Here is a 23,623-nt window from a genome sequence, read left to right on the forward strand (position 1 = left end):
TTTGACTTGTCTGACATTTTGGGAGGAGGGGCCGTGGAAGGAGCTTTGACGGGCTCTGACACATGCTGATTTGTCTGACCCCACCACCTCTCTTATTTTTCTATCTTTAATATGCAGCCATTCAACGACTTGAAGAAAAAAAAAAACAATGGGCCTCATTACACGGACGGCGGTGGACCAAGGTGCTATTAGCACCTTGGTCCATGCCGGTAAAATACCGCCACCGCCTTGGAGGAAAGGGGAATTACCGCACTATTCCAAGGTTGGTGGGGCGGTAATTCCCCCTTCCCCCATTGCCCTTCCCCATTCCCATTTTTGCCCCATAGGGTATAATGGGAATGGGGAAGGTGCTAATTACGGCACCGCAAATTGCGGTACCGTAATCAGCTCCCTGGTACCTTTGCGGTTTGGTTTTTAACGCCTGCAAAAAGCAGGCGTTAAAGTCTCCAACCCGCAAAGGGACCTCGTAGTAAGGCGGTAAGGGTTAACGGTCACCGGTACCATTAACGGTGACCGTTAACCCTTACCGCCGTCCGTGTAATGAGGCCCATTGTCATTGTGTCAAAAAGGAAATGAAGGCAACTTCACAGAGCCATCATCTTCCTGAGAAAAATCAATAAACATTAACACCCTGGCATGGGGCGTGGGCCAATCAGGAAGCTCAGGAAATGGGCTGTATTCACTGGTATAAGAATGTGCTCCAAGCCGCCTGAGTGCTGCTGGCCTGCGCCCCCTTCTTTTACACGCTCCTCCCTCGCACCTTGGCACCTGCGTGGTTCACACGCAGCTGCTAAAGGTGTGTTTAACTGAAAAAAGAAAAAAGAACTGTTACCATGAGGTGCGATGCCATACTGCAGCTTCTGATTCTGTTTCCTTGTTTATGATGTGACAATCATCAACATAAAAAATAGACTTCAGAAATGCCAAGCGACACTTGACCCCCAAGGTAAGATTTATTTTGTATTTGGTTAAAAACACCATTTTAACCCACGTATAAACTTCGGCGGCAGGCAGACCGCCGCCATTAATGACCCAATACCCGTGTTAAGGGACCCTTGCTTCTCCCATGCCCTTAACCTGGGCTGTGGGCTGTTCCCGTCAGGCTCAGCATGCCCCCTAGGTTGCACCGCCTCAATAAAACCTCCTCCCATTTCAAAACATTAGAGATGGTACAGGGGTGATCAGTCCAAGAGGCTTGCATTGCGCTGGCCTGGAGCACAATCTGTAAATAAATAAAGCATTCTATTAGCCATTCTACTAGCTCTCTCATTTGGAATACATTTTGTTATAAGGCCAGAGTGATTCTTTTAACAAAGCAGTGTTTAAACTTAGAGTCAGCTGTACAGAATAGATACATAAATAACGTTATCTTTTCTTACTTACAGATGGGCAGTCAAGCACAACAGAAATCACAAGCAAAGCAGTGACAACTGCAGCAACAACCATGACAACAGACTCACCAACCACAACAGTGCCATACACCACCTCAGCCGCTATAGCAGTATCACCAATATTAGAATCTACTGTGACCAAAGAAACAGTGACTAGCACAGCCACTTCAATACCAACAACAGCTGCAATAACAACTACATCTGCAGTAGGACCATCAACAATTACATTAACAACATTATCAAGAGAAGTCACCAAAACAGCTGCAGCACCAACAACAGTTTCTGACACCACCCCGACAACTGGGGACCCAACAACAGTATCAGAGACTACAGCAACTGGACCAGCAGTAACAACCACATTACCACAGACCACCTCAAAAACAGTAGCACCAACAACACTGTCTGACAGTACCACATCAGAGGCCACTACAACTGCAACATCACCAACAACAGTACCAGATACCACTGCAACCACCACAGCAGCAACAACTGTGGCAGAAGTTATCACAACCACAGCAGAAAGAACTACAACTATGACAGTGCCAGGGACAACCACATCTGCAGGCACAGCAACAACCTTGTCAGAATCTACCACATCTAGAGAAACAACATTATCAACAGAGGTCACCACAACAGCGGCAGCACAAACAACTGTTCCGGACATCACAACTACAACTGTGGCACTGACAACAGTATCAGAGTCTACAACAACTACCCCAGCAGCAACAACCACATTACCAGCGATCACCACAACTATAGTACTAACAACACTGTCTGACAGTACCACATCAGAGGCCACTACAACTACAAAATCACCAACAACAGTACCAGATACCACTGCAACCACCACAGCAGCAACGACCGTGGCAGAACCTACCACAACCAAAGTAACGACATTATCAACAGAGGCCACCACAACACCGGCAGCACAAACAACTGTTCCGAACATATCAACTACAACTGTGGCACGGACAACAGTGTCAGAGTCTACAACAACTACCCCAGCAGCAACAACCACATTACCAGCGACCACCAAAACAATTATAGTACCAACAACACTGCCTGACAGTACCACATCAGAGACCACTACAACTGAAAAATCACCAACAACAGTACCAGATACCACTACAACCACCACAGCAGCAACAACCGTGGCAGAAGTTATCATAACCACAGCAGAAGGAACTACAACTATGACAGTGCCAGGGACAACCACATCTGCAAGGTCAGCAACAACCTTGTCAGAATCTACCACATCTAGAGAAAAAACATTATCAACAGAGGTCACCACAACCTCTGTAGAACAAACAACAGTTCTGGACACCACAACAACAACTGGGGCACCAACGACAGTATCAGAGACTACAACAATTGCACCAGCAGTAACAACCACAGCACCAGGGGCCACCTCAATAACTACAGCACCAACAACACTGTCAGAAAGTACCACAACAGAGGCCACTACAACCAAGAAACTACCAACAACAGTATCAGATACTATTACAACCACCCCAACAACAACAGTGACAGAAGCTATTAAAACCACAGCAGAAGTGACTACAAAAATGTCTGTGCCATCAACAACATTGCCAGAGACATCTAAAACTGCAAGTGAATCAACAACTGTGTCAGAACCGACCACAACCCCAGTAACAACATTATCAACAGAGGTCACCACAACACCTGTGGCACAAACAACAGTTCCGGACACCACAACAACAACTGTGGCACTGACAACAGTGTCAGAGTCTACAACTACCCCAGCAGTAACAACCATATTACCAGCTACCACCACAACAACTATAGTACCAACCACACTGTCTGACAGTACCACATCAGAGGCCATTACAACTGCAAAATCACCAACAACAGTAGCAGATACCACTGCAACCACCAAAGCAGCAACAACTGGGGCAGAACCTACCACAACCACAATAACAACATTATCAACAGAGGTCACCACAACACCGGCAGCACAAACAACAGTTCCGGACATCACAACTACAACTGTGGCACTGACAACAGTGTCAGAATCTACAATAACTACCCCAGCAGCAACAACCACATTACCAGCGACCACCAAAACAATTATAGTACCAACAACACTGTCTGACAGTACCACATCAGAGGCCACTACAACTACAAAATCACCAACAACAGTACCAGATACCACTGCAACCACCACAGCAGCAACGACCGTGGCAGAACCTACCACAACCAAAGTAACGACATTATCAACAGAGGTCACCACAACACCGGCAGCACAAACAACTGTTCCGAACATATCAACTACAACTGTGGCACTGACAACAGTGTCAGAGTCTACAACAACTACCCCAGCAGCAACAACCACATTACCAGCGACCACCAAAACAATTATAGTACCAACAACACTGCCTGACAGTACCACATCAGAGACCACTACAACTGAAAAATCACCAACAACAGTACGAGATACCACTGCAACCACCACAGCAGCAACAACCGTGGCAGAAGTTATCATAACCACAGCAGAAGGAACTACAACTATGACAGTGCCAGGGACAACCACATCTGCAAGGTCAGCAACAACCTTGTCAGAATCTACCACATCTAGAGAAAAAACATTATCAACAGAGGTCACCACAACCTCTGTAGCACAAACAACAGTTCTGGACACCACAACAACAACTGGGGCACCAACGACAGTATCAGAGACTACAACAATTGCACCAGCAGTAACAACCACAGCACCAGGGGCCACCTCAATAACTACAGCACCAACAACACTGTCAGAAAGTACCACAACAGAGGCCACTACAACCAAGAAACTACCAACAACAGTATCAGATACTATTACAACCACCCCAACAACAGTGACAGAAGCTATTAAAACCACAGCAGAAGTGACTACAAAAATGTCTGTGCCATCAACAACATTGCCAGAGACATCTAAAACTGCAAGTGAATCAACAACTGTGTCAGAACCGACCACAACCCCAGTAACAACATTATCAACAGAGGTCACCACAACACCTGTGGCACAAACAACAGTTCCGGACACCACAACAACAACTGTGGCACTGACAACAGTGTCAGAGTCTACAACTACCCCAGCAGTAACAACCATATTACCAGCTACCACCACAACAACTATAGTACCAACCACACTGTCTGACAGTACCACATCAGAGGCCATTACAACTGCAAAATCACCAACAACAGTACCAGATACCACTGCAACCACCACAGCAGCAACAACTGGGGCAGAACCTACCACAACCACAATAACAACATTATCAACAGAGGTCACCACAACACCGGCAGCACAAACAACAGTTCCGGACATCACAACTACAACTGTGGCACTGACAACAGTGTCAGAATCTACAATAACTACCCCAGCAGCAACAACCACATTACCAGCGACCACCAAAACAATTATAGTACCAACAATACTGTCTGACAGTACCACATCAGAGGCCACTACAACTGCAAAATCACCAACAACAGTACCAGATACCACTGCAACCACCACAGTAGCAACAACCATGGCAGAAGTTATCATAACCACAGCAGAAGGAACTACAACTATGACGGTGCCAAGGACAAACACATCTGCAGGTTCAGCAACAACCTTGGCAGAATCTACCACATCTAGAGAAACAACATTATCAACAGAGATCACCACAACCCCTGTAGCACAAACAACAGTTCTGGACACCACAACAACAACTGGGGCACCAACGACAGTATCAGAGACTACAACAATTGCACCAGCAGTAACAACCACAGCACCAGGGGCCACCTCAATAACTACAGCACCAACAACACTGTCAGAAAGTACCACAACAGAGGCCACTACAACCAAGAAACTACCAACAACAGTATCAGATACTATTACAACCACCCCAACAACAGTGACAGAAGCTATTAAAACCACAGCAGAAGTGACTACAAAAATGTCTGTGCCATCAACAACAGTGCCAGAGACATCTAAAACTGCAAGTGAATCAACAACTGTGTCAGAACCGACCAAAACCACAGTAACAACATTATCAACAGAGCTCACCACAACACCTGTAGCACAAACAACAGTTCTGGACACCACAGCAACAACTGTGGCACTGACAACCGTGTCAGAGTCTACAACTACCACAGCAGTAACAACCACATTACCAGCTACCACCACAACAACTATAGTACCAACAACACTGTCTGACAGTACCACATTAGAGGCCATTACAACTGCAAAATCACCAACAACAGTACCAGATACCACTGCAACCACCACAGCAGCAATGACCATGGCAGAACCTACCACAACCAAAGTAAAAACATTATCAACAGAGGTCACCACAACACCGGCAGCACAAACAACTGTTCCGAACATATCAATTAAAACTGTGGCACTGACAACAGTGTCAGAGTCTACAACAACTACCCCAGCAGCAACAACCACATTACCAGCGACCACCAAAACAATTATAGTACCAACAACACTGCCTGACAGTACCACATCAGAGGCCACTACAACTGCAAAATCACCAACAACAGTACCAGATACCACTGCAACCACCAAAGCAGCAACAACCGTGGAAGTTATCATAACCACAGCAGAAGGAACTACAACTATGACAGTGCCAGGGACAACCACATCTGCAAGGTCAGCAACAACCTTGTCAGAATCTACCACATCTAGAGAAAAAAAATTATCAACAGAGGTCACCACAACCTCTGTAGCACAAACAACAGTTCTGGACACCACAACAACAACTGGGGCACCAACGACAGTATCAGAGACTACAACAATTGCACCAGCAGTAACAACCACAGCACCAGGGGCCACCTCAATAACCACAGCACCAACAACACTGTCAGAAAGTACCACAACAGAGGCCACTACAACCAAGAAACTACCAACAACAGTATCAGATACTATTACAACCACCCCAACAACAACAGTGACAGAAGCTATTAAAACCACAGCAGAAGTGACTACAAAAATGTCCGTGCCATCAACAACCGTGCCAGAGACATCTAAAACTGCAAGTGAATCAACAACTGTGTCAGAACCGACCACAGTAACAACATTATCAACAGAGGTCACCACAACACCTGTAGCACAAACAACAGTTCCGGACACCACAACAACAACTGTGGCACTGACAACAGTGGCAGAGTATACAACTACCCCAGCAGTAACAACCACATTACCAGCTACCACAACAACAACTATAGTACCAACAACACTGTCTGACAGTACCACATCAGAGGCCATTACAACTGCAAAATCACCAACAACAGTACCAGATACCACTGCAACCACCACAGCTGCAACGACCATGGCAGAACCTACCACAACCAAAGTAACGACATTATCAACAGAGGTCACCACAACACCGGCAGCACAAACAACTGTTCCGAACATATCAACTAAAACTGTGGCACTGACAACAGTGTCAGAGTCTACAACAACTACCCCAGCAGCAACAACCACATTACCAGCTACCACCAAAACAATTATAGTACCAACACCACTGCCTGACAGTACCACATCAGAGGCCACTACAACTGCAAAATCACCAACAACAGTACCAGATACCACTGCAACCACCAAAGCAGCAACAACCGTGGAAGTTATCATAACCACAGCAGAAGGAACTACAACTATGACAGTGCCAGGGACAACCACATCTGCAAGGTCAGCAACAACCTTGTCAGAATCTACCACATCTAGAGAAAAAACATTATCAACAGAGGTCACCACAACCTCTGTAGCACAAACAACAGTTCTGGACACCACAACAACAACTGGGGCACCAAAGACAGTATCAGAGACTACAACAATGGCACCAGCAGAAACAACCACAGCACCAGGGGCCACCTCAATAACCACAGCACCAACAACACTGTCAGAAAGTACCACAACAGAGGCCACTACAACCAAGAAACTACCAACAACAGTATCAGATACTATTACAACCACCCCAACAACAACAGTGACAGAAGCTATTAAAACCACAGCAGACGTGACTACAAAAATGTCCATGCCATCAACAACAGTGCCAGAGACATCTAAAACTGCAAGTGAATCAACAACTCTGTCAGAACCGACCACAACCACAGTAATAACATTATCAACAGAGGTCACCACAACACCTGTGGCACAAACAACAGTTCCGGACACCACAACAACAACTGTGGCACTGACAACAGTGTCAGAGTCTACAACTACCCCGGCAGTAACAACCATATTACCAGCTACCACCACAGCAACTATAGTACCAACCACACTGTCTGACAGTACCACATCAGAGGCCATTACAACTGCAAAATCACCAACAACAGTACCAGATACCACTGCAACCACCACAGCAGCAACAACTGCGGCAGAACCTACCACAACCACAATAACAAGATTATCAACAGAGGTCACCACAACACCGGCAGCACAAACAACAGTTCCGGACATCACAACTACAACTGTGGCACTGACAACAATGTCAGAGTCTACAACAACTACCCCAGCAGCAACAACCACATTACCAGCGACCACCAAAACAATTATAGTACCAACAACACTGTCTGACAGTACCACATCAGAGGCCACTACAACTGCAAAATCACCAACAACAGTACCAGATACCACTGCAACCACCACAGCAGCAACAACCATGGCAGAAGTTATCATAACCACAGCAGAAGGAACTACAACTATGACAGTGCCAGGGACAACCACATCTGCAGGTTCAGCAACAACCTTGGCAGAATCTACCACATCTAGAGAAACAACATTATCAACAGAGGTCACCACAACCCCTGTAGCACAAACAACAGTTCTGGACACCACAACAACAACTGGAGCACCAACGACAGTATCAGAGACTACAAACATTGCACCAGCAGTAACAACCACAGCACCAGGGGCCACCTCAATAACTACAGCACCAACAACACTGTCAGAAAGTACCACAACAGAGGCCACTACAACCAAGAAACTACCAACAACAGTATCAGATACTATTACAACCACCCCAACAACAACAGTGACAGAAGCTATGAAAACCACAGCAGAAGTGACTACAAAAATGTCTGTGCCATCAACAACAGTGCCAGAGACATCTAAAACTGCAAGTGAATCAACAACTGTGTCAGAACCGACCACAACCACAGTAACAACATTATCAAAAGAGGTCACCACAACACCTGTAACACAAACAACAGTTTTGGACACCACAACAACAACTGTGGCACTGACAACAGTGTCAGAGTCTACAACTACCCCAGCAGTAACAATCATATTACCAGCTACCACCACAACAACTATAGTACCAACAACAATGTCTGACAGTACCACATCAGAGGCCATTACAACTGCAAAGTCACCAACAACAGTACCAGATACCACTGCAACCACCACAGCAGCAACAACTGGGGCAGAACCTACGACAACCACAATAACAACATTATCAACAGAGGTCACCACAACACCGGCAGCACAAACAACAGTTCCGGACATCACAACTACAACTGTGGCACTGACAACAGTGTCAGAGTCAACAACTACCCCAGCAGTAGCAACCACATTACCAGCTACCACCACAACAACTATAGTACCAACAACATTGTCTGACAGTACCACATCAGAAGCCATTACTACTGCAAAATCACCAACAACAGTACCAGATACCATTGCAACCACGACAGCAGCAACAACTGTGGCAGAACCTACCACAACCACAGAAACAATATTATCAACAGAGGTCATCACAACACCAGCAGCAAAAACAACAGTTCCGGACATATCAACTACAACTGTGGCACTGACAACAGTGTCAGAGCCTATAACAACTACCCCAGCAGCAACAACCACATTACCCGAGACCACCAAAACAATTATAGTACCAACAACACTAACTGACAGTACCACATCAGAGGCCAGTACAACTCCAAAATCACCAACAACAGTACCAGATACCACTGCAACCACCACAGCAGCAACAACCGTGGCAGAAGTTATCATAACCACAGCAGAAGGAATTACAACTATGACAGTGCCAGGGACAACCACATCTGCAGGTTCAGCAACAACCTTGGCAGAATCTACCACATCTAGAAAAACAACATTATCAACAGAGGTCACCACAACCCCTGTAGCACAAACAACAGTTCTGGACACCACAAAAACAACTGGGGCACCAACGACAGTATCAGAGACTACAACAATTGCACCAGCAGTAACAACCACAGCACCAGGGGCCACCTCAATAACTACAGCACCAACAACACTGTCAGAAAGTACCACAACAGAGGCCACTACAACCAAGAAACTACCGACAATGGTATCAGATACTATTACAACCACCCCAACAACAACAGTGACAGAAGCTATTAAAACCACAGCAGAAATGACTACAAAAATGTCCGTGCCATCAACAACAGTGCCAGAGACATCTAAAACTGCAAGTGAATCAACAACTGTGTCAGAACCGACCACAACCACAGTAACAACATTATCAACAGAGGTCACCACAACACCTGTAGCACAAACAACAGTTCTGGACACCACAACAACAACTGTGGCACTGACAACAGTGTCAGAGTCTACAACTACCACAACAGTAACAATCACATTACCAGTTACCACCACAACAACTATAGTACCAACAACACTGTCTGACAGTACCACATCAGAGGCCATTACAACTGCAAAATCACCAACAACAGTACCAGATACCACTGCAACCACCACAGCAGCAACAACTGTGGCAGAACCTACCACAACCACAGTAACAACATTATCAGCAGAGGTCTCCACAACACAGGCAGCACAAACAACAGTTCTGGACATATCAACTACAACTGTGGCACTGACAACAGTGTCAGAGTCTACAACAACTACCCCAGCAGCAACAACCACATTACCAGCGACCACCAAAACAATTATAGTACCAACAACACTGTCTGACAGTACCACATCAGAGGCCACTACAACTGCAAAATCACCAACAACAATACCAGATACCACTGCAACCACCACATCAGCAACAACCGTGGCAGAAGTTATCATAACCACAGCAGAAGGAACTACAACTATGACAGTGCCAGGGACAACCACATCTGCAGGTTCAGCAACAACCTTGGCAGAATCTACCACATCTAGAGAAACAACACTATCAACAGAGGTCACCACAACCCCTGTAGCACAAACAACAGTTCTGGACACCACAACAACAACTGGGGCACCAACGACAGTATCAGAGACTACAACAATTGCACCAGCAGGAACAACCACAGCACCAGGGGCCACCTCAATAACTACAGCACCAACAACACTGTCAGAAAGTACCACAACAGAGGCCACTACAACCAAGAAACTACCAACAACAGTATCAGATACTATTACAACCACCCCAACAACAACAGTGACAGAAGCTATTAAAACCACAGCAGAAGTGACTACAAAAATATCCATTCCATCAACAGCAGTGCAAGAGACATCTAAAACTGCAAGTGAATCGACAACTGTGTCAGAACCGACCAAAACCACAGTAACAACATTATCAACAGAGGTGAGCACAACACCTGTAGCACAAACAACAGTTCCGGACACCACAACAACAACTGTGGCACTGACAACAGTGTCAGAGTCTTCAACTACCCCAGCAGCAACAACCATATCACCAGCTACCACCACAACAACTATAGTACCAACAACACTGTCTGACAGTACCACATCAGAGGCCATTACAACTGCAAAATCACCAACAACAGTACCAGATACCACTGCAACCACCACAGCAGCAACAACTGTGGCAGAACCTACCACAGTAACAACATTATCAACAGAGGTCACCACAACACCGGCAGCACAAACAACAGTTCCAGACATCACAACTACAACTGTGGCACTGACAACAGTGTCAGAGTCTACAACAACTACCCCAGCAGCAACAACCACATTACCAGCGACCACCAAAACAATTATAGTACCAACAACACTGTCTGACAGTACCACATCAGAGGCCACTACAACTGCAAAATCACCAACAACAGTACCAGATACCACTGCAACCACCACAGCAGCAACAACCGTGGCAGATGTTATCATAACCACAGCAGAAGGAACTACAACTATGACAGTGCCAGGGACAACCACATCTGCAGGTTCAGCAACAACCTTGGCAGAGTCTACCACATCTAGAGAAACAACATTATCAACAGAGGTCACCACAACCCCTGTAGCACAAACAACAGTTCTGGACACCACAACAACAACTGGGGCACCAACAACAGTATCAGAGACTACAACAATTGCACCAGCAGTAACAACCACAGCACCAGGGGCCACCTCAATAACTACAGCACCAACAACACTGTCAGAAAGTACCACAACAGAGGCCACTACAACCAAGAAACTACCAACAACAGTATCAGATACTATTACAACCACCCCAACAACAACAGTGACAGAAGCTATTAAAACCACAGCAGAAGTGACTACAAAAATATCCGTTCCATCAACAACAGTGCAAGAGACATCTAAAACTGCAAGTGAATCGACAACTGTGTCAGAACCGACCAAAACCACAGTAACAACATTATCAACAGAGATCAGCACAACACCTGTAGCACAAACAACAGTTCCGGACACCACAACAACAACTGTGGCACTGACAACAGTGTCAGAGTCTACAACTACCCCTGCAGCAACAACCATATTACCAGCTACCACCACAACAACTATAGTACCAACAACACTGTCTGACAGTACCACATCAGAGGCCATTACAACTGCAAAATCACCAACAACAGTACCAGATACCACTGCAACCACCACAGCAGCAACAACTGTGGCAGAACCTACCACAGTAACAACATTATCAACAGAGGTCACCACAACACCGGCAGCACAAACAACAGTTCCAGACATCACAACTACAACTGTGGCACTGACAACAGTGTCAGAGTCTACAACAACTACCCCAGCAGCAACAACCACATTACCAGCGACCACCAAAACAATTATAGTACCAACAACACTGTCTGACAGTACCACATCAGAGGCCACTACAACTGCAAAATCACCAACAACAGTACCAGATACCACTGCAACCACCACAGCAGCAACAACCGTGGCAGATGTTATCATAACCACAGCAGAAGGAACTACAACTATGACAGTGCCAGGGACAACCACATCTGCAGGTTCAGCAACAACCTTGGCAGAGTCTACCACATCTAGAGAAACAACATTATCAACAGAGGTCACCACAACCCCTGTAGCACAAACAACAGTTCTGGACACCACAACAACAACTGGGGCACCAACGACAGTATCAGAGACTACAATAATTGCACCAGCAGTAACAACCACAGCACCAGAGGCCACCTCAATAACTACAGCACCAACAACACTGTCAGAAAGTACCACAACAGACGCCACTACAACCAAGAAACTACCAACAACAGTATCAGATACTATTACAACCACCCCAACAACAACAGTGACAGAAGCTATTAAAACCACAGCAGAAGTGACTACAAAAATGTCTGTGCCATCAACAACAGTGCCAGAGACATCTAAAACTGCAAGTGAATCAAGAACTGTGTCAGAACCGACCACAACCACAGTAACAACATTATCAACAGAGATCAGCACAACACCTGTAGCCCAAACAACAGTTCCGGACACCACAACAACAACTGTGGCACTGACAACAGTGTCAGAGTCTACAACTACCCCTGCAGCAACAACCATATTACCAGCTACCACCACAACAACTATAGTACCAACAACACTGTCTGACAGTACCACATCAGAGGCCATTACAACTGCAAAATCACCAACAACAGTACCAGATACCACTGCAACCACCACAGCAGCAACAACTGTGGCAGAACCTACCACAGTAACAACATTATCAACAGAGGTCACCACAACACCGGCAGCACAAACAACAGTTCCAGACATCACAACTACAACTGTGGCACTGACAACAGTGTCAGAGTCTACAACAACTACTTCAGCAGCAACAACCACATTACCAGCGACCACCAAAACAATTATAATACCAACAACACTGTCTGACAGTACCACATCAGAGGCCACTACAACTGCAAAATCACCAACAACAGTACCAGATACCACTGCAACCACCACAGCAGCAACAACCGTGGCAGAAGTTATCATAACAACAGCAGAAGGAACTAAAACTATGACAGTGCCAGGGACAATCACATCTGCAGGTTCAGCAACAACCTTGGCAGAATCTACCACATCTAGAGAAACAACATTATCAACAGAGGTCACCACAACCCCTGTAGCACAAACAACAGTTCTGGACACCACAACAACAACTGGGGCACCAACGACAGTATCAGAGACTACAACAATTGCACCAGCAGTAATAACCACAGCACCAGAGGCCACCTCAATAACTACAGCACCAACAACACTGTCAGAAAGTACCACAACAGACGCCACTACAACCAAGAAACTACCAACAACAGTATCAGATACTATTACAACCACCCCAACAACAACAGTGACAGAAGCTATTAAAACCACAGCAGAAGTGACTACAAAAATGTCTGTGCCATCAACAACAGTGCCAGAGACATCTAAAACTGCAAGTGAATCAAGAACTGTGTCAGAACCGACCACAACCACAGTAACAACATTATCACCAGAGGTCACCACAACACCTGTAGCACAAACAACTGTTCTGGACACCACAACAACAACTGTGGCACTGACAACAGTGTCAGAGTCTACGACTACCCCAGCAGCAACAACCATATTACCAGCTACCACCACAACAACTATAGTACCAACAACACTGTCTGACAGTACCACATCAGAGGCCATTACAACTGCAAAATCACCAACAACAGTACCAGATACCACTGCAACCACCACAGCAGCAACAACTGTGGCAGAACCTACCACAGTAACAACATTATCAACAGAGGTCACCACAACACCGGCAGCACAAACAACAGTTCCAGACATCACAACTACAACTGTGGCACTGACAACAGTGTCAGAGTCTACAACAACTACTTTAGCAGCAACAACCACATTACCAGCGACCACCAAAACAATTATAGTACCAACAACACTGTCTGACAGTACCACATCAGAGGCCACTACAACTGCAAAATCACCAACAACAGTACCAGATACCACTGCAACCACCACAGCAGCAACAACCGTGGCAGAAGTTATCATAACAACAGCAGAAGGAACTAAAACTATGACAGTGCCAGGGACAACCACATCTGCAGGTTCAGCAACAACCTTGGCAGAATCTACCACATCTAGAGAAACAACATTATCAACAGAGGTCACCACAACCCCTGTAGCACAAACAACAGTTCTGGACACCACAACAACAACTGGGGCACCAACGACAGTATCAGAGACTACAACAATTGCACCAGCAGTAATAACCACAGCACCAATGGCCACCTCAATAACTAGAGCACCAACAACACTGTCAGAAAGTACCACAACAGAGGCCACTACAACCAAGAAACTACCAACAACAGTATCAGATACTATTACAACCACCCCAACAACTACAGTGACAGAAGCTATTAAAACCACAGCAGAAGTGACTACAAAAATGTCCGTGCCATCAACAACAGTGCCAGAGACATCTAAAACTGCAAGTGAATCAACAACTGTGTCAGAACCGACCACAACCACAGTAACAACATTATCAACAGAGGTCACCACAACACCTGTAGCACAAACAACAGTTCCGGACACCACAACAACAACTGTGGCACTGACAACAGTGTCAGAGTCTACAACTACCCCAGCAGTAACAACCATATTACCAGCTACCACCACAACAACTATAGTACTAACAACACTGTCTGACAGTACCACATCAGAGGCCATTACAACTGCAACATCACCAACAACAGTACCAGATACCACTGCAACCACCACAGCAGCAACAACTGTGGCAGAACCTACCACAACCACAGTAACAACATTACCAACAGAGGTCACCACAACACCGGCAGCACAAACAACAGTTCCGGACATCACAACTACAACTGTGGCACTGACAACAGTGTCAGAGTCTACAACAACTACCCCAGCAGCAACAACCACATTACCAGCGACCACCAAAACAATTATAGTACCAACAACACTGTCTGACAGTACCACATCAGAGGCCACTACAACTGCAAAATCACCAACAACAGTACCAGATACCACTGCAACCACCACAGCAGCAACAACCGTGGCAGAAGTTATCATAACCACAGCAGAAGGAACTACAACTATGACAGTGCCAGGGACAACCACATCTGCAGGTTCAGCAACAACCTTGGCAGAAGCTACCACATCTAGAGAAACAACATTATCAACAGAGGTCACCACAACCCCTGTAGCACAAACAACAGTTCTGGACACCACAACAACAACTGGGGAACCAACGACAGTATCAGAGACTACAACAATTGCACCTGCAGTAACAACCACAGCACCAGGGGCCACCTCAATAACCACAGCACCAACAACACTGTCAGAAAGTACCACAACAGAGGCCACTACAACCAGGAAACTACCAACAACAGTCTCAGATACTATTACAACCACCCCAACAACAACAGTGGCAGAAGCTATTAAAACCACAGTAGAAGTGACTACAAAAATGTCCTTTACATCAACAACAGTGCCAGAGACATCTAAAACTGCAAGTGAATCAACAACTGTGTCAGAACCGACCACAACCACAGTAACAACATTATCAACAGAGGTCAGCACAACACCTGTAGCACAAACAACAGTTCCGGACACCACAACAACAACTGTGGTACTGACAACAGTGTCAGAGTCTACAACTATCCCAACAGTAACAACCACATTACCAGCTACCACCACAACAACTATATTACCAACAACACTGTCTGACAGTACCACATCAGAGGCCATTATAACTGCAAAATCACCAACAACAGTACCAGATACCACTGCAACCACCACAGCAGCAACAACTGTGGCAGAACCTACCACAACCACAGTAACGGCATTATCAGCAGAGGTCACCACAACACAGGCAACACAAACAACAGTTCCGGACATATCAACTTCCACTGTGGCACTGACAACAGTGTCAGAGTCTACAACAACTACCCCAGCAGCAACAACCACATTACCAGCGACCACCAAAACAATTATAGTACCAACAACACTGTCTGACAGTACCACATCAGAGGCCACTACAACTGCAAAATCACCAACAACAATACCAGATACCACTGCAACAACCACAGCAGCAACAACTGTGGCAGAAGTTATCAAAACCACAGCAGAAGGAACTACAACTATGACATTGCCAAGAACAACCACATCTGCAGGTTCAGCAACAACCTTGGCAGAATCTACCACATCTAGGGAAACAACAATATCAACAGAAGTCACCACAACCCCTGTAGCACAAACAACAGTTCTGGACACCACAACAACAACAGGGGCACCAACAACAGTTTCAGAGACTACAACAATTGCACCAGCAGTAACAACCACAGCACCAGGGGCCACCTCAATAACTACAGCACCAACAACACTGTCAGAAATTCCCACAACAGAGGCCACTACAACCAAGAAACTGCCAACAACAGTATCAGATACTATCACAACCACCCCAACAACAACAGTGACAGAAGCTATTAAAACCACAGCAGAGGTGACTACAATAATGTCTGTGCCATCAACAACAGTACCAGAGACATCTAAAACTTCACGTGAATCTACAACTGTGTCAGAACCGACCACAACCACAGTAACAACATTATCACCAGAGGTCACCACAACACCTGTAGCACAAACAACTGTTCTGGACACCACAACAACAACTGTGGCACTGACAACAGTGTCAGAGTCTACAACAACTACCCCAGCAGCAACAACATTACCAGCGACCACCAAAACAATTATAGTACCAACAACACTGTCTGACAGTAGCACATCAGAGGCCACTACAACTGCAAAATCACCAACAACAGTACCAGATACCACTGCCACCACCACATTAGCAACAACCGTGGCAGAAGTTATCATAACCACAGCAGAAGGAACTACAACTATGACAGTGCCGGGGACAACCACATCTGCAGGTTCAGCAGCAACCTTGGCAGAATCTACCACATCTAGTGAAACAACATTATCAACAGAAGTCACCACAACCCCTGTAGCACAAACAACAGTTTTGGACACCACAACAACAACTGAGGCACCAACGACAGTATCAGAGACAACAACAATTGCACCAGCAGTAACAACCACAGCACCAAGGGCCACCTCAATAACTATAGCACCAACAACACTGTCAGAAAGTACCACAATAGAGGCCACTACTGCAAAATCACCAACAACAGTACCAGTTACCACTGCAACAACCACAGCAGCAACAACTATGGCAGAAGTTATCAAAACCACAGCAGAAGGAACTACAACTATGACATTGCCAAGAACAACCACATCTGCAGGTTCAGCAACAACCTCAGCAGAATCTACCACATCTAGAGAAACAACATTATCAACAGAAGTCACCACAACCCCTGTAGCACAAACAACAGTGTTGGACACCACAACAACAACTGGGGCACCAACGACAGTATCAGAGACTACAACAATTGCACCAGCAGTAACAACCACAGTACCAGGGGCCACCTCAATAACTACAGCACCAACAACACTGTCAGAAAGTACCACAACAGAGGCCACTACAACCAAGAAACTACCCACAACAGTATCAGATACTATTACAACCACCCCAACACCAACAGTGACAGAAGCTATTAAAACCACAGCAGAAATGACTACAAAAATGTCTGTGCCATCAACAACAGTGCTAGAGACATCTAAAACTGCAAGTGAATCAACAACTGTGTCAGAACCGGCCACAACCACAGTAACAACATTATCAACAGAGGTCACCACATCACCTGTAGCACAAACAACAGTTCCGGACACCAAAACAACAACTGTGGCACTGACAGTGTCAGAGTCTACAACTACCCCAACAGTAACAACCACATTACCAGCTACCACCACAACAACTATAGTACCAACAACACTGTCTGACAATACCACATCAGAGGCCATTACAACTGCAAAATCACCAACAACAGTACCAGATACCACTGCAATCACCACAGCAGCAACAACTGTGGAAGAACCTACTACAACCACAGTAACAACATTATCAACAGAGGTCTCCACAACACCGGCAGCACAAACAACAGTTCCGGACATCACAACTACAACTGTGGCACTGACAACAGTGTCAGAGTCTACAACAACTACCCCAGCAGTAACAACCACATTACCAGCTACCACCACAACAACTATAGTACCAACAACACTGTCTGACAGTACCACATCAGAGGCCACTGCAGCTGCAAAATCACCAACAACAGTACCAGATACCACTGCAACCACCATAGCAGCAACAACTGTGGCAGAAGTAATCAAAACCACAGCAGAAGGAACTACAACTATGACATTGCCAGGGACAACCACATTGGCAGGTTCAGCAACAACCTTGGCAGAATTTACCCCATCTAGAGAAGCAACATTTTCAACAGAGGTCACCACAACCCCTGTAGCACAAACAGTTCTGGACACCACAACAACAACTGGGGCACCAACAACAGTATCAAAGACTACAACAATTGCACCAGCAGTAACAACCACAGCACCAGGGACCACCTCAATAACTATAGCACCAACAACACTGTCAGAAAGTACCACACCAGAGGTCACTACAACCAAGAAACTACCCACAACAGTATCAAATAATATTACAACCACTCCAACAACAACAACAGTGACAGAAGCTATTAAAAGCACAGAAGTGACTACAAAAATGTCTGTGCCATCAACAACAGTGCCAGAGACAAGTAAAACTGCAAGTGAATCAACAACTGTGTCAGAACCTACCACAACCACAGCAACAACATTATCAACAGAGATCACCACAACAGCTGCAGCACAAACAACAGTTCTGGACATCACAACAACAACTGTGGCACTAACAACAGTATCCGAGTCTACAACAACTGCCCCAGCAGAAACTACCACATTACCAGGGACCACCACAACAACTATACTACCAACAACACTGTCTGACAGTACCACATCAGAGCCCACTACAACTGCAAAATCACCAACAACAGTACCAGATACCACTGCAACCACCACAGCAGCCACAACCTTGGCAGAAGTTATCAAAAGCACAGAAGAAGGAACTACAACTATGACAGTGCCAGGGACAACCACATCTGCCAGTTCAGCAACAACCTTGGCAGAATCTACCACAGCTAGAGAAACAACATTATCAACAGAGGTCACCACAACCCCTGTAGCACAAACAACAGTTCCGGACACCACAACAACTGGGACACCAACGACAGTATCAGAGACTACAACAATTGCACCATCAGTAACAACCATAGCACCAGGGACCACCTCAATAACTATAGCACCAACAACACTGTCAGAAAGTACCACAACGGAGGCCACTACAACCAAGAAACTACCAATAACAGTATCAGATACTATTACAACCACCCCAACAACAACAGTGACAGAAGCTATTAAAACCACAGCAGCAGTGACTTCAAACATGTCTGTGCCATCAACAACAGTGCCAGAGACAACTAAAACTGCAAGTGAATCAACAACTGTGTCAGAACCTACCACAACCACAGTAACAACATTACCAACAGAGGTCACCACAACACCAGCAGCAAAAACAACAGTTCCGGACATATCAACTACAACTGTGGCACTGACAACAGTGTCAGAGTCTACAACAACTACCCCAGCAGCAACCACCACATTACCAGCGACCACCACTACAACTATAGTACCAACAACAACAACTGTGGCAGAAGCTATCAAAACCACAGCAGAAGGAACTACAACTATGATAGTGCCAGGGACAACCACATCTGCAGGTTCAGCAACAACCTTGCCAGAATCTACCACATCTAGAAAAGCAACATTATCAACAGAGGTCACCACAACCCATGTAGCACAAACAACAGTTCCAGATAGCACAACAACTGTGGTACTGACAACAGTATCAGAGTCTAGAACAACTGCCCCAGCAGTAACAACCACATTCCCAGCGGCCACCACAACTATAGCACCGACAACACTGTCTGAAAATACCACAGCAGAAGCCACTACAACCAGGAAACTAGCAACAACAGTATCAGATACCATTACCGCCACCACAGCAAGAACAACAGTGACAGAAGCTGTTAAAACCACAGCAGAAGCGACTACAAAAATGACGGTGTCACCAACGACAGTGCAAGAGACAACTCAAACTGCAAGTGAACCTAAAACTGTGTCAGAACCTACCTCAACTACAGTAACAACATTATCAACAGAAGTCACCACAACTGCTGCAGAACCAACAGCATTTTCTGACACCACCACAACAACTGGGGCACCAACAACAGTATCAGAGACTACAACAACTGCACCAGCAGTAACAATCACATCACCAGAGATCACCTCAACAACCGCAGCATCAACAGTTTCTGATAAAACTACAACAACTGTGGCACCAACAATAGTATCAGAGAGTACACCAAATGCCCCAGCAGTAACAACCACAGTACCCGAGAGCACCACAACAACTATAGAACCAACAACACTGACAGAAAGTACCACAGGAGAGGACACTACAACCAAGAAACTACCAACAACAGTTTCAGATACCATTACAACCACCACAGCAACAACAGTGACAGAAGCTATTAAAACCACAGCAGAAGTGACTACAAAAATGACATTGACACCAACGACAGTGCCAGAGACAACTAAAACTACAAGTGAATCAGCAACTGTGTCAGCACCTACCACAATTACAGTTGCAACATTATCAACCGAATTCACCACAACTGCTGCAGCACCAACAACAGTTTCTGACACCACCACAACAACGGGGCCACCAAAAACAGTATCAGAGACTACAACAACTGCACCAGCAGTAACAACCACAGATATCATCGCAACAACAGCAGCACCAATAACACTGTCAGAAAGTACCACAGCACAGGCCACTACAACCAAGAAACTACCAACAACAGTATCAGATACCATTTCAACCACCACATCAACCACACCAGTGACAGAAGCCATTAGAACCACAGCAGAAGCAACTTCAAAAACAACTGTGCCACCAACGACAGTACCAGAAACAACTAAAACCTCAAGTGAATCAACAACTGTGTCAGAACCTACCACAATTACAGTAACAACATTATCAACAGAAGTGACCACAACTGCTGTAGGACCAACAACATTTTCTGACACAACCACTACAACTGGGGTACCAACAATAGTATCAGAGACTACAACAATTGCACCAGCAGTAACAACCACATCACCAGAGACAACCTCAACAACTATAGCTCCAACAACACTGTCAGAAAGTACCACAGCAGATGCCACTACCACCAAGAAACAACCAATAACAGTATCAGATACCATTACAACCACCACAGCAACATCAACAGTGACAGAAGCTATTAAAACCACAGCAGAAGCGACTTCAAAAATGACTGTTCCACCAACAACAGTGCCAGATACAACGAGAACTGCAAGTGAATCAACAACTGTGTCAGAAACTACCAAAACTACAGTAACAGCATCATCAGCAGAGGTTACTACAACCCCTGTAGCACGAACAACAGTTCCAGAGACCACAACAAGCTCTGTGGCACTAACAGCAGCATCGGAGTCTACAGCCACCACAAAAGAAGTAACATCTACATCTCCATATACCTCCAAAATGACTGTAGCACTAACCACACTGTTGCCAAGTACAACAGTGCCAGATGTTACCACAGCTACGATAGCACCAACAATAGTGCCAAAAGCTATCTCAAGCACAGCAACAGGGAGTACTGTAACCACTGTACTACCAACAACAGTGCCAGAGGCAACGACAAATTTAGGAGCATCAACAACTCGGTCAGAACATGCCACAATAACAGTTACCCCATTATCAACAGAGGTCACCACAACTGCTGTCGGACAACCAACAGTTCCTAGGAGCACAACGACCACTGTGGCACTAACAACAGCAGCAACATCCGAATCAGTAATCTCTTCAGCCCCAGGAGCAACAACAACCACTCTAGCAACATTGACTCCTACGACCAAGCTGTCATCATCAACTGCAGGTAAGTGCATTTTTGTCAGTTACTCCATATTTTTCGTTGTTATTCTCTATCGAGAGGAAATACGTTTTGTTTATGCAATTTGGGGCAATGAAACTCAGTTATTGAGGTTGTCTGCGGAATTGTGCTAAATGGGCATTGCAAAGCAAATGTTACAGTAATAAAGGTGTGTGAGAATTGGATACCACTCAGCATGTTCATGTATCCGTTGTTGTGGATGCTGGATTCTGTGCCTAGAGGGTTCGTGTGTCATACTGGGAGCAATCACCTGATGATCATATTTGTATTCTTACCTCGCGCTTTTTACTTCTGAAAATGGGTTGCAGTTTGAATCCCAGGACCCAAACAGATGTTAATATCAATTTTTTTGTAAGAATCTTAATGATGGGAAGTTGCTTTCTTCTACATACAGTTTATCAGTGCCATTTTGTTTTCTTCTAAGACCCTTATTACAAGGTAGATGGATTACCGAATGGGAATACGGCATGCGCTAAATAAAGCTACCGTCTGCAGTGTTTCTGGAAAGTTGGCAGTAATACAGAACACAGTTTCTTTGGAAATGGAGATGCATTATGTTTCCAATTGTATTTATTTTCCACTAATTTCCATGTACATTTTGAAGATGGAAATGGTTTGTATCTAGTAGTTGCTCCTACCTCTAACTTTGCAATTGCTTTAAATTCACACAAATGTAATATCTGACGCTTTTGTACTTGACATGACCATGGTGGTGAGAAGACGACCATTGAGGAGTTTTTCAAAAATAACCTTCCACCTTTTAGGATGAAACAAAAAATGGTGCTAAATTATGAGATGCTGGACCTTACAAAATGGCACCAATTCATGCACATGGCATTCCTATGGAACAGTGCAAGGGTCTGAAACCTGTGGCTTGCCAGATATTTTGGACTATAGCTCCCATGTTATCTCACCATTGACAATGCTGGCTATGACTGATGAGAGTTGTAGTTCTAAACATCTGGAGAGCCAATGGTTGAAGACCCCTGGAATAAGACATT

At 45.3% G+C, this 23,623-nt stretch overlaps 1 protein-coding gene across 1 annotated transcript in view; it reads left to right on the forward strand.

Annotated features, from left to right (window-relative positions):
• LOC138497794 (mucin-3B-like) overlaps positions 1-23,623 on the forward strand; it is a 261,045-nt gene that overhangs the window by 58,844 nt on the left and 178,578 nt on the right. The window contains exon 2 of the mRNA XM_069621499.1: positions 1,386-22,607. Coding sequence (XP_069477600.1) covers positions 1,386-22,607 — 21,222 coding nt within the window. The remainder of the gene's footprint in view (positions 1-1,385; positions 22,608-23,623) is intronic.

Source organism: Ambystoma mexicanum, chromosome 1p, assembly GCF_040938575.1.
Source record: "Ambystoma mexicanum isolate Mex_15411 chromosome 1p, UKY_AmexF1_1, whole genome shotgun sequence".
NCBI classification, from domain to species: domain Eukaryota; kingdom Metazoa; phylum Chordata; class Amphibia; order Caudata; family Ambystomatidae; genus Ambystoma; species Ambystoma mexicanum.